General features: G+C 28.2%; 1 protein-coding gene across 2 annotated transcripts; it reads left to right on the forward strand.

Moving 5' to 3' along the window:
- The first annotated feature begins 9479 nt into the window (after positions 1–9479).
- Positions 9480–14135, forward strand: LOC112681877 (cytochrome P450 6k1-like). Of its 2 annotated transcripts, none has more exons than XM_025552216.1 (8): positions 9480–10244; positions 10875–11114; positions 11262–11546; positions 12342–12648; positions 13017–13093; positions 13222–13446; positions 13569–13820; positions 13890–14135. In XM_025552216.1, exons 2-8 carry the CDS (start codon positions 10883–10885, stop codon positions 14063–14065), a joined length of 1554 nt encoding a protein of 517 aa, XP_025408001.1. In that variant the 5' UTR covers positions 9480–10244; positions 10875–10882; the 3' UTR covers positions 14066–14135. The 2 variants fall into 2 exon arrangements, with proteins under 2 accessions (XP_025408001.1, XP_025408000.1); XM_025552215.1 differs by having other exon boundaries at positions 9482–10244; positions 12339–12648.
- The last annotated feature ends 607 nt before the right edge of the window (positions 14136–14742 follow it).

Genomic DNA, 14742 nt, shown 5'->3' on the forward strand with positions numbered 1-14742 from the left:
GGTAAACCGTTCTGCAAATACTAGAGGTCAAGCCCTTAATACGGTTCTAACTACAAAAACTACACAACAATTTCCCCACCTGAACCTACATACTGACCATCCCATAGACACAGACTTCCTGATGTACGTAATATATTCGTTACAAAAATACCCAACCATCTTATCACTAATATAATATATCTAAACAATCTCTCCTCCGATCACACTCCAATTTTCCTAAAAATAGGTGCTAAAGCTAAAAAACTATCTAGACCTTCTCTCACTCCAGGCAGAGTAAACTGGCAAAAATTTAGCAAATTAATAAACGAAAAAATAATTTTGTAAACCTCCTTAAAATCTACCGTTGAAATAGATCACGCCACACACTCACTACCCAAATCCAAGAAGCTGCACTTGCTGCCACTATCAATAATTCCCAACTCACAAATAACACAATGACTCCTGTTCACATCAAGTTATTACTTGCCGAAAAGCGTAAAGCCAGAGCCCAGTGGCAAAGATCCAAATATCCTATTGACAAATCAAGATTTAACTACTTAAAAAATAAGTTATGTAGAATTATTAAAGATCATACAAATTATTACACATACATCCAAAATCTTTCTACAAAAGATTCTCTTCTATGGAAGGCTACAAAAAAACTACTTAACAAAAAACAACCATCTCCTCCTCTTCGCAAATCCAATAACTCATAGGCCACAAGCGATACCGAAAAATCCAATATCTTTGCTAACCACCTTGCTAGCGTCTTTAAGCCACATGATATTTATCCAAACAGAACCCAACTAAAAATTATCAAACGTTCTTTGGAATTCGCCCTTCCTATGGCTTTTCCTGCCAAACACACTAGTCTAGGAGAAATTCTATACATTATACAAAAACTTTTAATCAAAAAAGCTCCTGGGCACGACTTAATAAGTAACCAAATTGTCAAAAAACTTCCATATAAATCTATTATTTTCCTCTCACTAATTTTAAATTCCTTACTTCGCTTATCTTACTTTCCAACGGCCTGGAAACATTCTAACATAATCTTTATTTCTAAGCCAGACAAACCCCCCAAGTTTCCTTCATCTTACAGACCAATTAGTCTCCTCCCCACCTTCTCAAAAATATTTGAAAAAATTCTTCTCGAAAGACTAATACCACTCTCAGAAAAATCAAACATCATACCTAATCATCAATTTGGATTTAGGGCCAAACACTTCACTATCCACCAACTCTTTCGCACAGTCGACTTAATCTCCTCTAGCTTTGAGTTAAAACACTACTGTGCAGCAGTTCTGCTTGACGTAGCTCAGGCCTTTGTCAGGCTCTGGCTCGATGGGCTCTTTCATAAACTAAAAAAGTTTCTCCCAGCCCCATATTATCTTCTTATTAAATCATATCTTGAAAATCATACCTTCTCCGTTCGAGTGAACAATAGTTACTCAGAAAATTTCCAAATCCTAGCTGGCATTCCACAAGGCAGTGACATAGCTCCTTTCCTTTACACAATTTTCGCCCACGATACTCTTAAATTTTTTTACACATTTCTGGGCACCTATGCTGATAAAACAATAATTATGGCCTCAAATAAAAATCCTCAAACCGTCACCAATATGTTACAAAACCATTTTCACATGATACAACTCTGGTCCCAACGCTGGAAGATAAAATTAAATGAATCGAAATTATAATTTATAATATTCTCACTAAGACTACCTTCCAGTCTCACTAAATAATAATATTATCCCAACAACCTCGGCAATAAAGTGTCTGGGCCTGACGCTCGATAGACGCCTTACATGGTCTCAACATCTTAAAAATAAAAGAAAGACAGTAAACTCCAGACTTCATCTACTTCACTCTCTCCTAAGATCCAAACTAAATACCAGCAACAAACTTTTAATCTATAAAGCCATCGTCAGACCAGTGTAGTCTTATGGTATCTAATTATGGGGCTCCGCCAAACCTTTCAACTTGAGAACTATCCAAGCTTTTCAATCAATATGTCTCCGCCAAATCATCTTTGCCCCTTGGTATATCAAAAACACTAACCTACACAATGACCTTAAAATTCCAACTCTATCCCAACTAACTAAATCACTCTTCCGTTCATTCCATTCTAAACTAGCTCAACATACAAACTCGCTAATCAATCGTCTTTCCTCCTTCGAAAATCCTGTCAACCCTCTTAGAAAATTAAATCGGACCTGGCCGAGAGATCTATTAAAATAATCTGTCGGTTGAGACTACTGAGTGCCCTCCTATTCTGTTAATTTTTGTTACTGTAATACATGTTAAAAAATTACTTAATGTACAAATTGATATAGATTATAATTATTCTTTTAACAAATAAAAATAAAAAATAAAAAAAGTATTTTGACTGTACTCAGTTTTATAATTATTGTATTAAAAATAAAAGTTTGGTATCAAAAATTCAGAGCAGTAATAAATATAAAATTCTTAATCATATATTTTAATCAAATACCCATATAATTAAAATTATAAATAAAAACTAAATTTTTACCAAGTATATCATATATGATAGTATTATGTATTTCAGTATTAAGCATTTCATTCATAATTTATTATATAAAATAGCTTGTTAATTAAATGAATATTAACTACGAAATTGGAGTTTTTATATAGCCTTTATGGCTTTATATATTATGTATTCTTTTCTTAAAGACACTATGTGGTAACTCTATCCTCACCACACTCATTTGATGCAAATGATCAGTGGTCATTAGTCAGTGACAAATCATGAGGACTGCGTCTGACTAGAGGCGCATCATGGAGGGGGGAGGCAAAAGGAGCAGTTGCTCTAGGCAGCAAAAGCGGCAAAAAAATTGATAATATAATTTGTAATGTGAAAAAATATAATCGAATAGTTATTAATAAATATTTATTATTTTAGTTTTTATTAAATTGTCAGAATATAGATACATTGAATTATAAAATTGTAATTTAGGAACCAATTCGTGTATTTTGGGTTAATATAATATTTGGAAAATTTTTTTTGTATTACTTTTTATTTTTAGTATTACACTATTATTGTAAAATATTGCGGTCATGTTGTCATATACAATATCTACTAACAGAGAAGTGTTCTTTTGAATGGAGGGGATTAACTTTTTTTAATACAATATCATAATCAATATGCAATATTTCCATATCCAAAATATCTATAATGCTTGGTTTTTCACTTAAAAATGATTTTAAGAAGTGTTTATTTTTTAATAAAGAAAGGGTGTGATATTCATGTTTTGAATGTTTTTCAAACACCTATTTATTATTGCAATTCATTTTAATGAATATATTAGAAATTAATCATTTGTGTGTGTGTTGTTTGTGTGTATTTATTTTCTTAAATTATATAATTTGGTGTGTAGGTATTTGTAAGTACCTACAAAAGACCTGCAAGGACCATAAATTTACGGCCCAGCCCGGTCCAACATTTTTTTTCTAAAGCCCAGTTCACCGGTCTAAAAAAATATTTGAAAATCATCAAAAGCTCTTAAAAAACCCGTTCTAGTCCAAAGATATTTTTTATAAGCCCAGTCCGAGCAGGTCTAAAATATTTTTATAAGCCCTGTCCGGTCCAGTTTAAAATATTTTGTAAAAAAAAGCCCAGGCCCGGCCCGAAAATAATTCCAAGCTATTAAAAAAATTTAATTCTGTCTGAGATATATTTTTAGCTGTATCATAAACATTTTTAGGAGTAATAATTGTTCATGTACAAAAATGTGATCCACTCCTCCTAAACATTATCAAATTATGTCACTGAAGTTTGATAAAAACAAACTAAATCAAACAGAAAGTACTTAAAATTTCTTATTGAAAACCAAATACTCAATATGAAAAATAACCAGTAACCAAACAAAATACATCTAAAAAACGATCAAAAATGTTTAAAAATTAAAATAGGAAGTGGGTAACACATTTAAATTAGAAATAATATGTCGACCTTTGTCCTGAATGGATGAATTACAATTTTTAATACTTATTAAGACCTATATTTATTATAAACCATAAATATTAGACTAAGTAGTAGTAGTGATTAAACAAACATGGTAGTAAGTAGTAAGTACTAGGTGAGAGTTAAATTCAATATTTAGATTTAAAAACTCATGTGGACACTGGGCACTGAGCAATAAAGTGTTAAGTAAATATTAAGTATACAAGTGTCAAGTAGGTACCTATATTTTAAAATGAGTAATATATATAGTATAATAATATAACATTTCTAAAAATTATAATATAGGTAATCAAATAAAAAAATAATATTTAAAAGAAGTCACTGTTTATTATTCATCAATATTATTTAATTACCCATTCATTATAATCTTAAAAACAAATTGTTGTGATACCTACTACCTAGATAGTTCTTTTAACAAATAATTGAAACAATAAATTGATTATTATTGTATATTTTAAAAAGCAATATATAATTAATTAATATTATTATATTAATTATATTAATTATATTATATTAATATTATTAATATTATATAATTAATATATAATTTCCATTGTCAAACACAATGGATTTTCTTTAAATACTAACTACCGTTTTTATTTTATATTGATACTTGGTATTATAATACTATAGAAATAATAATCTCGCTAATAGACAAGTATCTCTACCCCGCTAATAGTATGCCATATATTTTGGTAGTGTTGTAACTTATTAATGACATATTTATGAATTATATATAAATAACTTTATTATACTCATTACTCAATACCCACGTTCCACCAATTACATAATATTCGTGGTTATTCTACGTCGTAATGAGAATTTATCATTTTTATTTTAAATAACAATTATTTGTTATACAAAAAAAAAATCTATAAAATGTCCAAGCGCGGCCAGATGTAAAAATCCTTAAGCCCAACCCGGCCGGAAAAGTTTTACAAAAAAAAAAAGCTCGATTCATCCATGGTTTTATTATTTTGAGAGACCGGCCCGGCTCGGCCCTAAGTTTTACCAAAAAATCCCAGCCCGGCTAGGTCTGCAAATTTTTACGAAAACGAAAGTCCGATCTAGCCCTCATTATTTTTTTTTTTAAGGCCCGGTCCAGTCCAGTCTCAGTACGGGCCGGGTTTTTTGAGGACCAGGTTGGACCGGCCCGACCCTTTGCAGGTCTTTTTGTATTTTAAAAATTTTGTATTTTTTGACACTAAATAATTTTAATACCTACAATATTAACAACTTTTATTAAAAAAAAAAAACACTAATGAATTAGTAAGTAACTTTATATTATACAAAGGTTTGACTAATGATAATAAAATTATTATTCATAGCATGAGTTTCTACGTTGTTAATTATTATTATTATTAATATTAAAAATCTACAAGTGTATTACATTAGACCAGTGTTGGGAATATATGATGCAAAATTTATCTAAATAAAGATAAAAGATAATTTCATTTTTATCTAGATAAAAAAAAGATATTTTCAAAAAATGTTATTTTTTGGTCTATATTTCATATTCTAATAATATTTATGAAGACTCAATTATAATCAGGGGCGTATTTATAAATTTCTTATTTGGGAGGGGGGGGGTACAAACAAAAAGTTCAAATTATACATAGTTATAACTTTTCCATCTCAACAAAACTGTCGTTATTCTTAACCAAATAATCAAAATACAAGTGTTTGATAGAAACAATAACTTTTATTACACAAATTTATAATAAAACATATTTTTTAAATAATTTTTGTAATTACAATAACTGAAGACGTCTGGCGTGTTTATTAGCATATGCATGACTTCAGGTTTTATAATTATTTCAGGGTGTATATTAAAGTGTATTCAGGGTGTATACAATGGTAATCCGTTTAATCGATGGTATTATATTATCTTGATATATTGATATTCCAGTATTTCACTGTGTGTCTTTGCGTGAAAAAGGGACTACAATAATAAATAAAGTATAAAATACGATGAATGGGGAGAGGGGCACGGGCTCCATGGGCCCACCTCTTAAATACGTCCCTGATTATAATCATTATTATCAATAGGTACCTAGGTGTTTAATGTTTATTGTAGTAATGTAGTATACCATTAAGCAGTATTTATAAATAATGTACAATATTTAATGACAGTTAATCACTAAAATTTTACAGAAAAAAAAAAAATGAAAATTGCTCTGTACGTATCAGGATGAATACAGAATACATAAAAAAATATTTTAAGTTAACAATATTGTTTTCCATATAATATTAATTTAATGATTTTCATTATTTTATAAGTAGTTACGACTTTACGGGTTCCAAGAGTGAAGTAATAACTATTCAGCGTATGAGTTACGTGTGTATACTAAAATCAAATATCTACTATATTTGGAACTTCCATAGGAAAATAAGAAATTAAGTTTAAAATTACTAAAAATATTTTCCCGACATGAAAATACAAATAAAATGACATACCAAGATATAATAATTACTTATTAATAATACACGAATTATGATTATGAATACAAAATCTATATGTATAAAAGAAAGTCAGGTTATTTACAGAATTTATAATTCAAGAACGACTGGACCGATTTTGATGAACTCTGATTTGTTGGATTCGTCTCCGTACAAGAATAAAAATAACTCTAATCTTGGCAAGAATACAGAAAATTATCTAGATAAAATTATCTCGATAAGTAAAAATTTTATCTTAGATAATTATTTAGATAACTTGGCATTATTTATCTAGATAAGATAAAAGATGACAAAAAATCTATCTAGATAATTTATCTAGATAAGTCCCAACACTGGTTATTAGCAGGGTTGGGGTTTTATAGAATTTGCATATTTCTTATGAGATGCTTAAAAAATAGCAGAGTAAGCTAAAAATGTGTTTCATGATACAGAGAACTCAAATAAACAATTTTATTTTGCTTTTTTTTGCATATTTTGTATTTCTTAGTTTTTAGTGCTTTTTTGGACTTTTTTTGATCCTTTTTTACATTTTACTTGTGTTTTAATAAAAATCAGGCATATTTCATGAAATTGTATTTTAGTAAACGTGTTTGTTGATTTTTGTTGATCGAATTTTCAAGATTCAAAATATTAAATTAAATTTTCATTTAAATTATAAATGTATAGATTAAATAGATGAAGTAAATAGACCAATTACGCTGATGCAACGCTTTACAATTACAGCAATAATATATAGATAGGCATAATATTAAAATATTAATTAATATTAATTTTAGTTATTTGGTTTTAATTTTTGTTATATGCTGATATTGTTGAGTTTTTTTTGTCGATTTCTACTATATCTACTAATAGCCGATTAGCCGAGTGTAGAATTCGTTTTAAGCTGCGTCCAGACTACACGACCAAGACAACCGAACGCCAACGTCTCCATAATCGGCGTTGGCTGTATTTAGATGTGAAAACATTGGCATACTGTCTAAACTCATTCCAAATTCATCGTTAGTCCGCGTTTGGAAGCCTTCGCTGGTTTAAACTACGAACGCACACAATTTATTTTATATATCCGTTCGGACCAAATGTTGACGAAAACCAAAATATCAACAAATCGTATCTAAACTGATAACGAATTCCTTTGATGTACCGCTCCCCGAGCGAAGGCAACCGAAGGCACATTCGCCGTTGTCATTCGTTCGATCGCGTTGTCTACACCTAGACTAACATCACCGAATAAGGTCGTCACATGTGTCTTCGGTACCCTTAGTCGTCTAGTCTGGACGCGGCTTTATATAGTCCACATTCGTCTCATGTGCTCGTACAAAATTATTAAATAATACATTTCCTTTTTTTTTTTTTATTGCATATTTTTAGAGCTTATTTAGCGATTTTTAAGGTAATATTATAGAGCATATTTATACAATTGTAAGTGCTATAAAATCCTAACCCTGGTTATTAGTAAATAGTTGGTCGTTGCCCGTTGGTATCTCACTATTTTACTTACTACTCATTTATTCATTTATATTTGACATTTGTATTCCATTATATTAGCTTTATTTTAATTTAATATCATTCTAAGAGGTCTAAACATTCCATTATGGTAAGATATTTGGTAAGATTAAGTGATAAGATGAAATTTAATTTTTAGTATACCTAAGTAATTGGACAGAAAATATTCTAATATCTAATATTTATGTTCCTATATAAGTTTCTAGTTCCTAAATTATTATTATTATTTATTATTATAGGCAAATTCTCTAACAAATAAGCAGACTAGGATAATTAATTATTTTTTTTTTACCTGAATCAAAAAAACTAATATCAGTCAGACTTAAAAATACCGAGATCAATACAAATAGTAGTCAAAATGATAGTGGTAAGATTAAATATATATAAATTTGCTGAACCCCCTCCTATAAAAAGTTCCTGGCTACGCCACTAATATAGTATACTACCTAATAAAATATTGTACCGTCAACAAAGGTGAAATTAACACGATTTTGAACTTTCCCAGATTCCTACACCTTCAACATTAATTTTTTAAATCTGAAAAAAATCTAGTATAGTCGCGCAGTAAAAATTACTACATTTGCGTAAAAAAAATGAAATTTTACCATAACTTGGTTAAAAAAATAAATAAAAAATAAATGTTCCAAATCACCTTGAGTTTCGGGTGACATGAAACAGTAAGGAATTTTTAATGTGTTTGAGCATTTAAACTACCATACGTTTTACTTGGAACACAAATAGGGTTTTTAAAAACATCTTTGTACAGATGTGCTCGAGTCGTATTATTGTACTCTGTTTTGATAGAGATCTTGTTTATCTTATATTATATGTAACCAGTCGCTTATCGAAGTTTGTACCGAGCACAATGAGCGGCTCCTCAGTTATTACTATATTATAAATAAAAGTATACAGTCCAAGTCCAAGTCTAAGTTATATTTCTTTAAAATCTTATTTTCCAAAAACAATATGATAACCTAAAGAAGTCAATAGGTATCCAAAATATTATATAAAAAATAAATTAAACTCATTCTCTTTTGTATCTCGAACAGTAGATGAGTTTGATGACTTAAATTAGGTCTACAAAAAAAGTGTTTACATGGTGACAGTTTGTAACATTAATTTCTGTTTAACGATAAGAAATATCAAAAAATATGATAAAATGTTTCTGATTGGAAATGTAACAACATAAAATATCATAAAAAGATAAACAATGTATAATCAAAACTCTCGAAGTTCTATCAAATTCAATAAAGAAAAGTCATACTGTTTCAAGTCACCGCTCAAGTTCTATTTCACCCGTGTTGACGGTAATCATGTAGTTAATTATGTAGTTATTGTAGTTATATTTTTTGCGATAATGACTAACAATTTCACAAATGTAATCATGATTACTGATTACTTTAAAAAATGATTAAACGAATAATAACTAATATTATTTAATAATTAATTAATATTATAATTATTGTAATCGATTACGTAATTTAATCGTAAATTAATTGATTACGCACAGCACTGCTGCTCGGTCAGATAATAAATAACAACTTAATCACAACAATCGTGAATCATTAAACATCACACTGTTCTTTCGCGTGCTACATTTTTATCGTTGTTTACCCATCTACGAGAACAGAACACGTACGTAGTGGATTTTTAAATTTAAACATTTCTCACACAACAGTAACGGTATGATCACACGTTAACTAACTCATTCTATACACAAATCATTTCGTTTCTCACTCAATCTCACTCTCTCACTGTTTAATGGACCCCGACCTTGTTTGTCCACAAAATGTTATCAAAACGATTTCTTTTGATAACACGCGCTTATACGTTTTAACTTACTATAAATTTCGATTTTTTTTTTCGCATTACCCCCTCGCCATCATGATAATTCGTAACAATAACAACAATTAAAAATAATATAAACCGTGACGAACTGATAGTGCAGCAATGATCGTCGCACTCGATCGTCGTCTGAAGTGAACAAAACAATTAGATAAAACTTATACTCGTCCGTCTTGCCGCCGCTGTGCATGCGCAATACTAATTGGTTTGACGTCGTTCGTTTCGCATAAAACCACAGCGGTGGTTAAACGTTACCATTACCAGTTAATGTTATGCGACGCAGTCAGTAGTCTGCGGACCTAGCGATTCGCCGTCGTCGATGGTGTTGTTGGTGTTATTGTGCCCCGCGCGGCTAACGCAACGACAGCCAGGAGACGCAACTGCATCGATTCCGGACGTCGTGATCCCGATCATCTAAAACGATACCACACATATCTCTGGTCCGTCCACAGTGGCTAGGTTTGTCTAACAGGTAAGTGACCACAGCGGACTGTTGTGTCTTCATCCGTGGGCTTTACTATTTCTGCCACTTGTTCGACTAACTGTGTGCTACTATGATATCATAATCATCTCACCACATCTATTAATTTGGGCCGTTCTACATTTTCACATGTTCATTTCTCAGTGCATCTTCTCATTTCGAGTATTGTTATTACTTACTTATTTATTGTTTATCAATTTCAAATTACTTTCAACGTTAAAACACTGATTCTTAGTCATACTGACCTACCTAAATTATAAATTCAATCATTAATTTCAAAAGAGACAATGTTTTTTCTCTTATTCTCTATATTAAACCTACCTTCCTACAGTGTGTAAATATATATATATATATATTTTTTTTTTTTTTAGAATTTATTAAAGTGGGACAATATTGAAACAAATACTAATACAATAGGATATTATTTTGTAAAAATATTATTACATAGAATTTGGCTGTAAATTTATGTTTAAGTTGATAAACAAAATTGATTAAAATACTTTAAAATTTACTGTTGATCATCAACTTCTATCAACTGATTCCCCCTTGTTTATGTCAGTATAAAATATTGATTATTTTACAGCAATTAAAATACTTGTTTTTATGAAAAATTTGTTTTAGAATTCAAAATGGTTCCAATGGGCTCAATATACATGTATGTCACTTCTGGTGTTATTTTACTGCTTATTGCTGTATATTTTTACTACAAAAATATATATAGCTACTGGAAAAAATTGGGAGTGTTTCATATTGAGCCTGAATTTTTTTTTGGAAATTCAAAAGACCGTGTTCTTTTCAGAAAATCATTTCATGAGTTTCACAGGGATATGTATTTTAAATTTAAAGGACATAAATTTGCTGGTTAGTACTCAGCTTAATTACTTTTTCTTTTTGTTTCATTAAGAAATGTGTAAAAAAATTATTCATGCTACCCTAAAACTTTGATTTTATTTTTTTTCAATCCTGAGCAAAAACAAGAAAATTAATTTTTATTTAAATGTTTTTTAGGATTTTATCTTGGTCGTCAAGCATCATTGGTAGTCCTTGATCCAGATCTCATTAAATGTATCTTGATTAAAGATTTCAATTATTTTACGGACCGCCAGAATATGAATTTTCGAACATCTGAGTACATAACTGAAATGTTGTTGAATCTTAAAGGTTCCAGATGGAAAGGAATGAGAAGTCAGTTAACCCCAGCATTTACATCAGGAAAACTTAAAACAATGGAACATCTTATAGATGTCTGTTGTAATAATATGAGTGAATTTTTAAATGAAAATATTAAAAGTGGTAATTATATAGTTATTTTTATTAATATTCAAACATTTTATAAATGTTTGAAGCCAATTAGCTTAGCATTTGGTTTGATGTTTCATATTAGAAATCGCATATAATCTATACTTAAGTATAAGTCAACATACAATTAGTTAACTAATACCAAAGTAATTATGAAAACAATTCAGCTAAAGTATTACGTAAGCAAATTTTTATTTTGCACATTTGTTCTATGGATTCTATATTTTTTTAATGAAATTATACAATATTATCGATAATATGTATGAGATATACTATTTCTAAATCAAAGATTAAAAAAAAACAAAAATGATATTTTTATAACATGTTCTTATGTTTATATAAATAAATCAAAATTAAAAAAACTGTAATACATATATAAACTAGGTATATATCAAAGTCTTCCTATTTGTTGTTTTATTTTAAAATTGTCTACTTGATGTAAAGAAATAGCACAACTATATTAATTATAATAATTAAAATATTGTTATTATAAAATTATTTATGTCATATTTTATGTTTGGTTATAATATTTAAAACTTGACTGTGAATATTATGTAATTTTGCAATACATATAAGTATATATACTTCCCTACTAATATTTTATATAGAATAACTTTAAAATGTTGAAACAATTATTTTTTTATATTGAATCTCGATTTTATTGACTTAGTATATACATAATGATGAATTAAAAATTTAAATTGAATAATAATAATAATTTGAAATTGGTTGTTCTTTAGAAATTTTATAATAATCTAGGCATTTATTTGTATATTTATTTTTCAGAAGATGGTTCTCAACCATATGAACTGGAAATGAAAGAGTTTTTTGGCAAGTTCACCTTAGATGTTATTGCAACTTGTGCATTTGGAATGGAATCAAATTCACTAAAGGATGTTGATGGTGGTTTTGCTAGTCGTGTTTCAAAATTTGCTAGTTTAAGCATTTTTAAACGTCTATCACTCTATATAGTACTTCTATTTATGTCAGGCATTGCTCGATACATACCGTTGTCTTTTTTTAATATGGAAGTAATAGATTTTTTAGCCAATGTCATTAAAGAGGCAAAGAAGTACAGAAAATCTACTGGACAAAAGTTTGTATACTTATATAGTTATATAACTATAGTTTGTTAAACTTAAAATACTAAACTTCAATCATTTTGAATTATATTTGTAAAAATTTGTAACAACAATTAAAAATGTTAGTTTATAATAATTTTAACATATTTTTAATATAGTAAGTTCAAGTATATTATATTATTTTTATGAAATATAACAAACTAAATATGTGTGCTCAAATTTCATATTTTTAAAACAATAATTTTAGTTAGAATCCCAATTAAAGTAAATAATAAATTTAAATTTTTTTTAAATATAATAATCAACCATACTAGTTTAAAATTTAATTAGTTTTATTCTAAGTTTTTAATTCTTGAACTTATTTTATTTTATTTTACTATAGACGAAATGATTTCTTACAATTGTTACTGGATAGTGAAATTGATATTGATAAAAATGATGAAAACAGGCAGAAAGAAGGTAAATTATTTTACATTTTTTAATGTATCTTACAGTAAAGTATAAAATACTTTGTTACTGAGTGTTATATTTTAAAATTACCTAAAAATTAAAATTGCTTTATAAATTAAAAAAAATTATAATTTCAGCTACTTTAACCGAAGCTCAAGTGATTGCACAATCTATACTATTTTTGATTGCTGGGTTTGAGACATCCAGTACACTATTGGCTTTTATTAGTTATGAGTTGGTAATCAATCAGAATATACAGGTATTACTAAGAGAAGAAATATATTCAGTATTGGAACGACACAATGGGAAATGCACATATGAGGCTTTGCAAGAAATGCCACTGTTAGACATGGTGTTGATGGGTATGTATTGTAATAATAATTTTGACAAAATTACAGTTCAAAAAAGTATTTATATACCTGTGTATAAAACAAATAAATTAAATTAAAATTAAACTATTTTTTTGTACATTTTACTGTTGCAGAAACCTTGAGAATGCATCCACCTGTAGCACAATTGCAACGAATATGCACCCAAGATTATACTTTACCTGATTCTAATGTATTACTGAAAAAAGGAACGTCTATACAAATACCTGTTATTGGGTTGCATTATGATCCAGAGTATTATCCTGATCCATACAAATTTGATCCATATAGGTTTTCTTCGGAAGAAAAAGCTAAACGTTCGCATTATGTTCATTTACCATTTGGTACAGGCCCAAGAAATTGCATTGGTATGATTACCAAATAAATATACTTTAATACAATTTTAATATTTATAATTTTTATTTGTATTTTATTAGGCTTAAGATTTGCCCAGATGAGTACAAAAAGAGGTATAGTGCAGATACTAAAAGACTACTCAATTGAGCTGAGCAGCCAATCAACGGTACCATTTGAGTATAGCAAAAATTCTATGATGCTTAAGGCCAAAAATGGTATATGGCTGTCATTAAAAAAGCTGAATGTAAGTTGTTAAAGCTAATAATTAAAAATCAGTGTAACTGATTTTAATTGATTAATAAAGCTATTTTTATTTGATATTAAATATTTTTTTTTGTCTAGTATTACAAATTGTTATAAAGTACAATAATTTACAAATCTGTATTGTACTACTTTATTAATACTAATTATATTATTTTAATATAATATATATTTATATAATTATTAATATTAGATTTTAAATTTATATTTTGTTGACTTATCTTTTATTAAATTTATTTAAAATATATGAGAAGTGTTTAGTTTATATTCACAAATTATCTTTTGAAATAATATTTATTGTTTATTAGTGAATATAAAATATAATATTTTATAAAATTGATTTCATTAATTTTTTTATAATTATGTCCTTTTTTTTTTTTTTTGATTTGTGTGATACTTATACTCCTTAGCCCAATATACTCTATGGTACAATTTTTAGAGACTTTAGGTTAGGTACATACATATTTTTGAAGAATTTTTTACTTATTTTGATGTCATCCAATGATATTTTATAGTTGATATTAATTAGTATATTAATTAGTTTATTAAAATGAACAGAGTTATACCTAATATAATACATATTTTTTTTTTCAAAAAGTACATTTTTGTATTATTATTATAAAGTCAAATCATATATTTTTTACTTGTTATTATTCCATATTAGATACATGA

This window comes from Sipha flava, unplaced genomic scaffold (genome assembly GCF_003268045.1).
Source record: "Sipha flava isolate LNK unplaced genomic scaffold, YSA_version1 198_pilon_pilon, whole genome shotgun sequence".
NCBI lineage: Eukaryota > Metazoa > Arthropoda > Insecta > Hemiptera > Aphididae > Sipha > Sipha flava.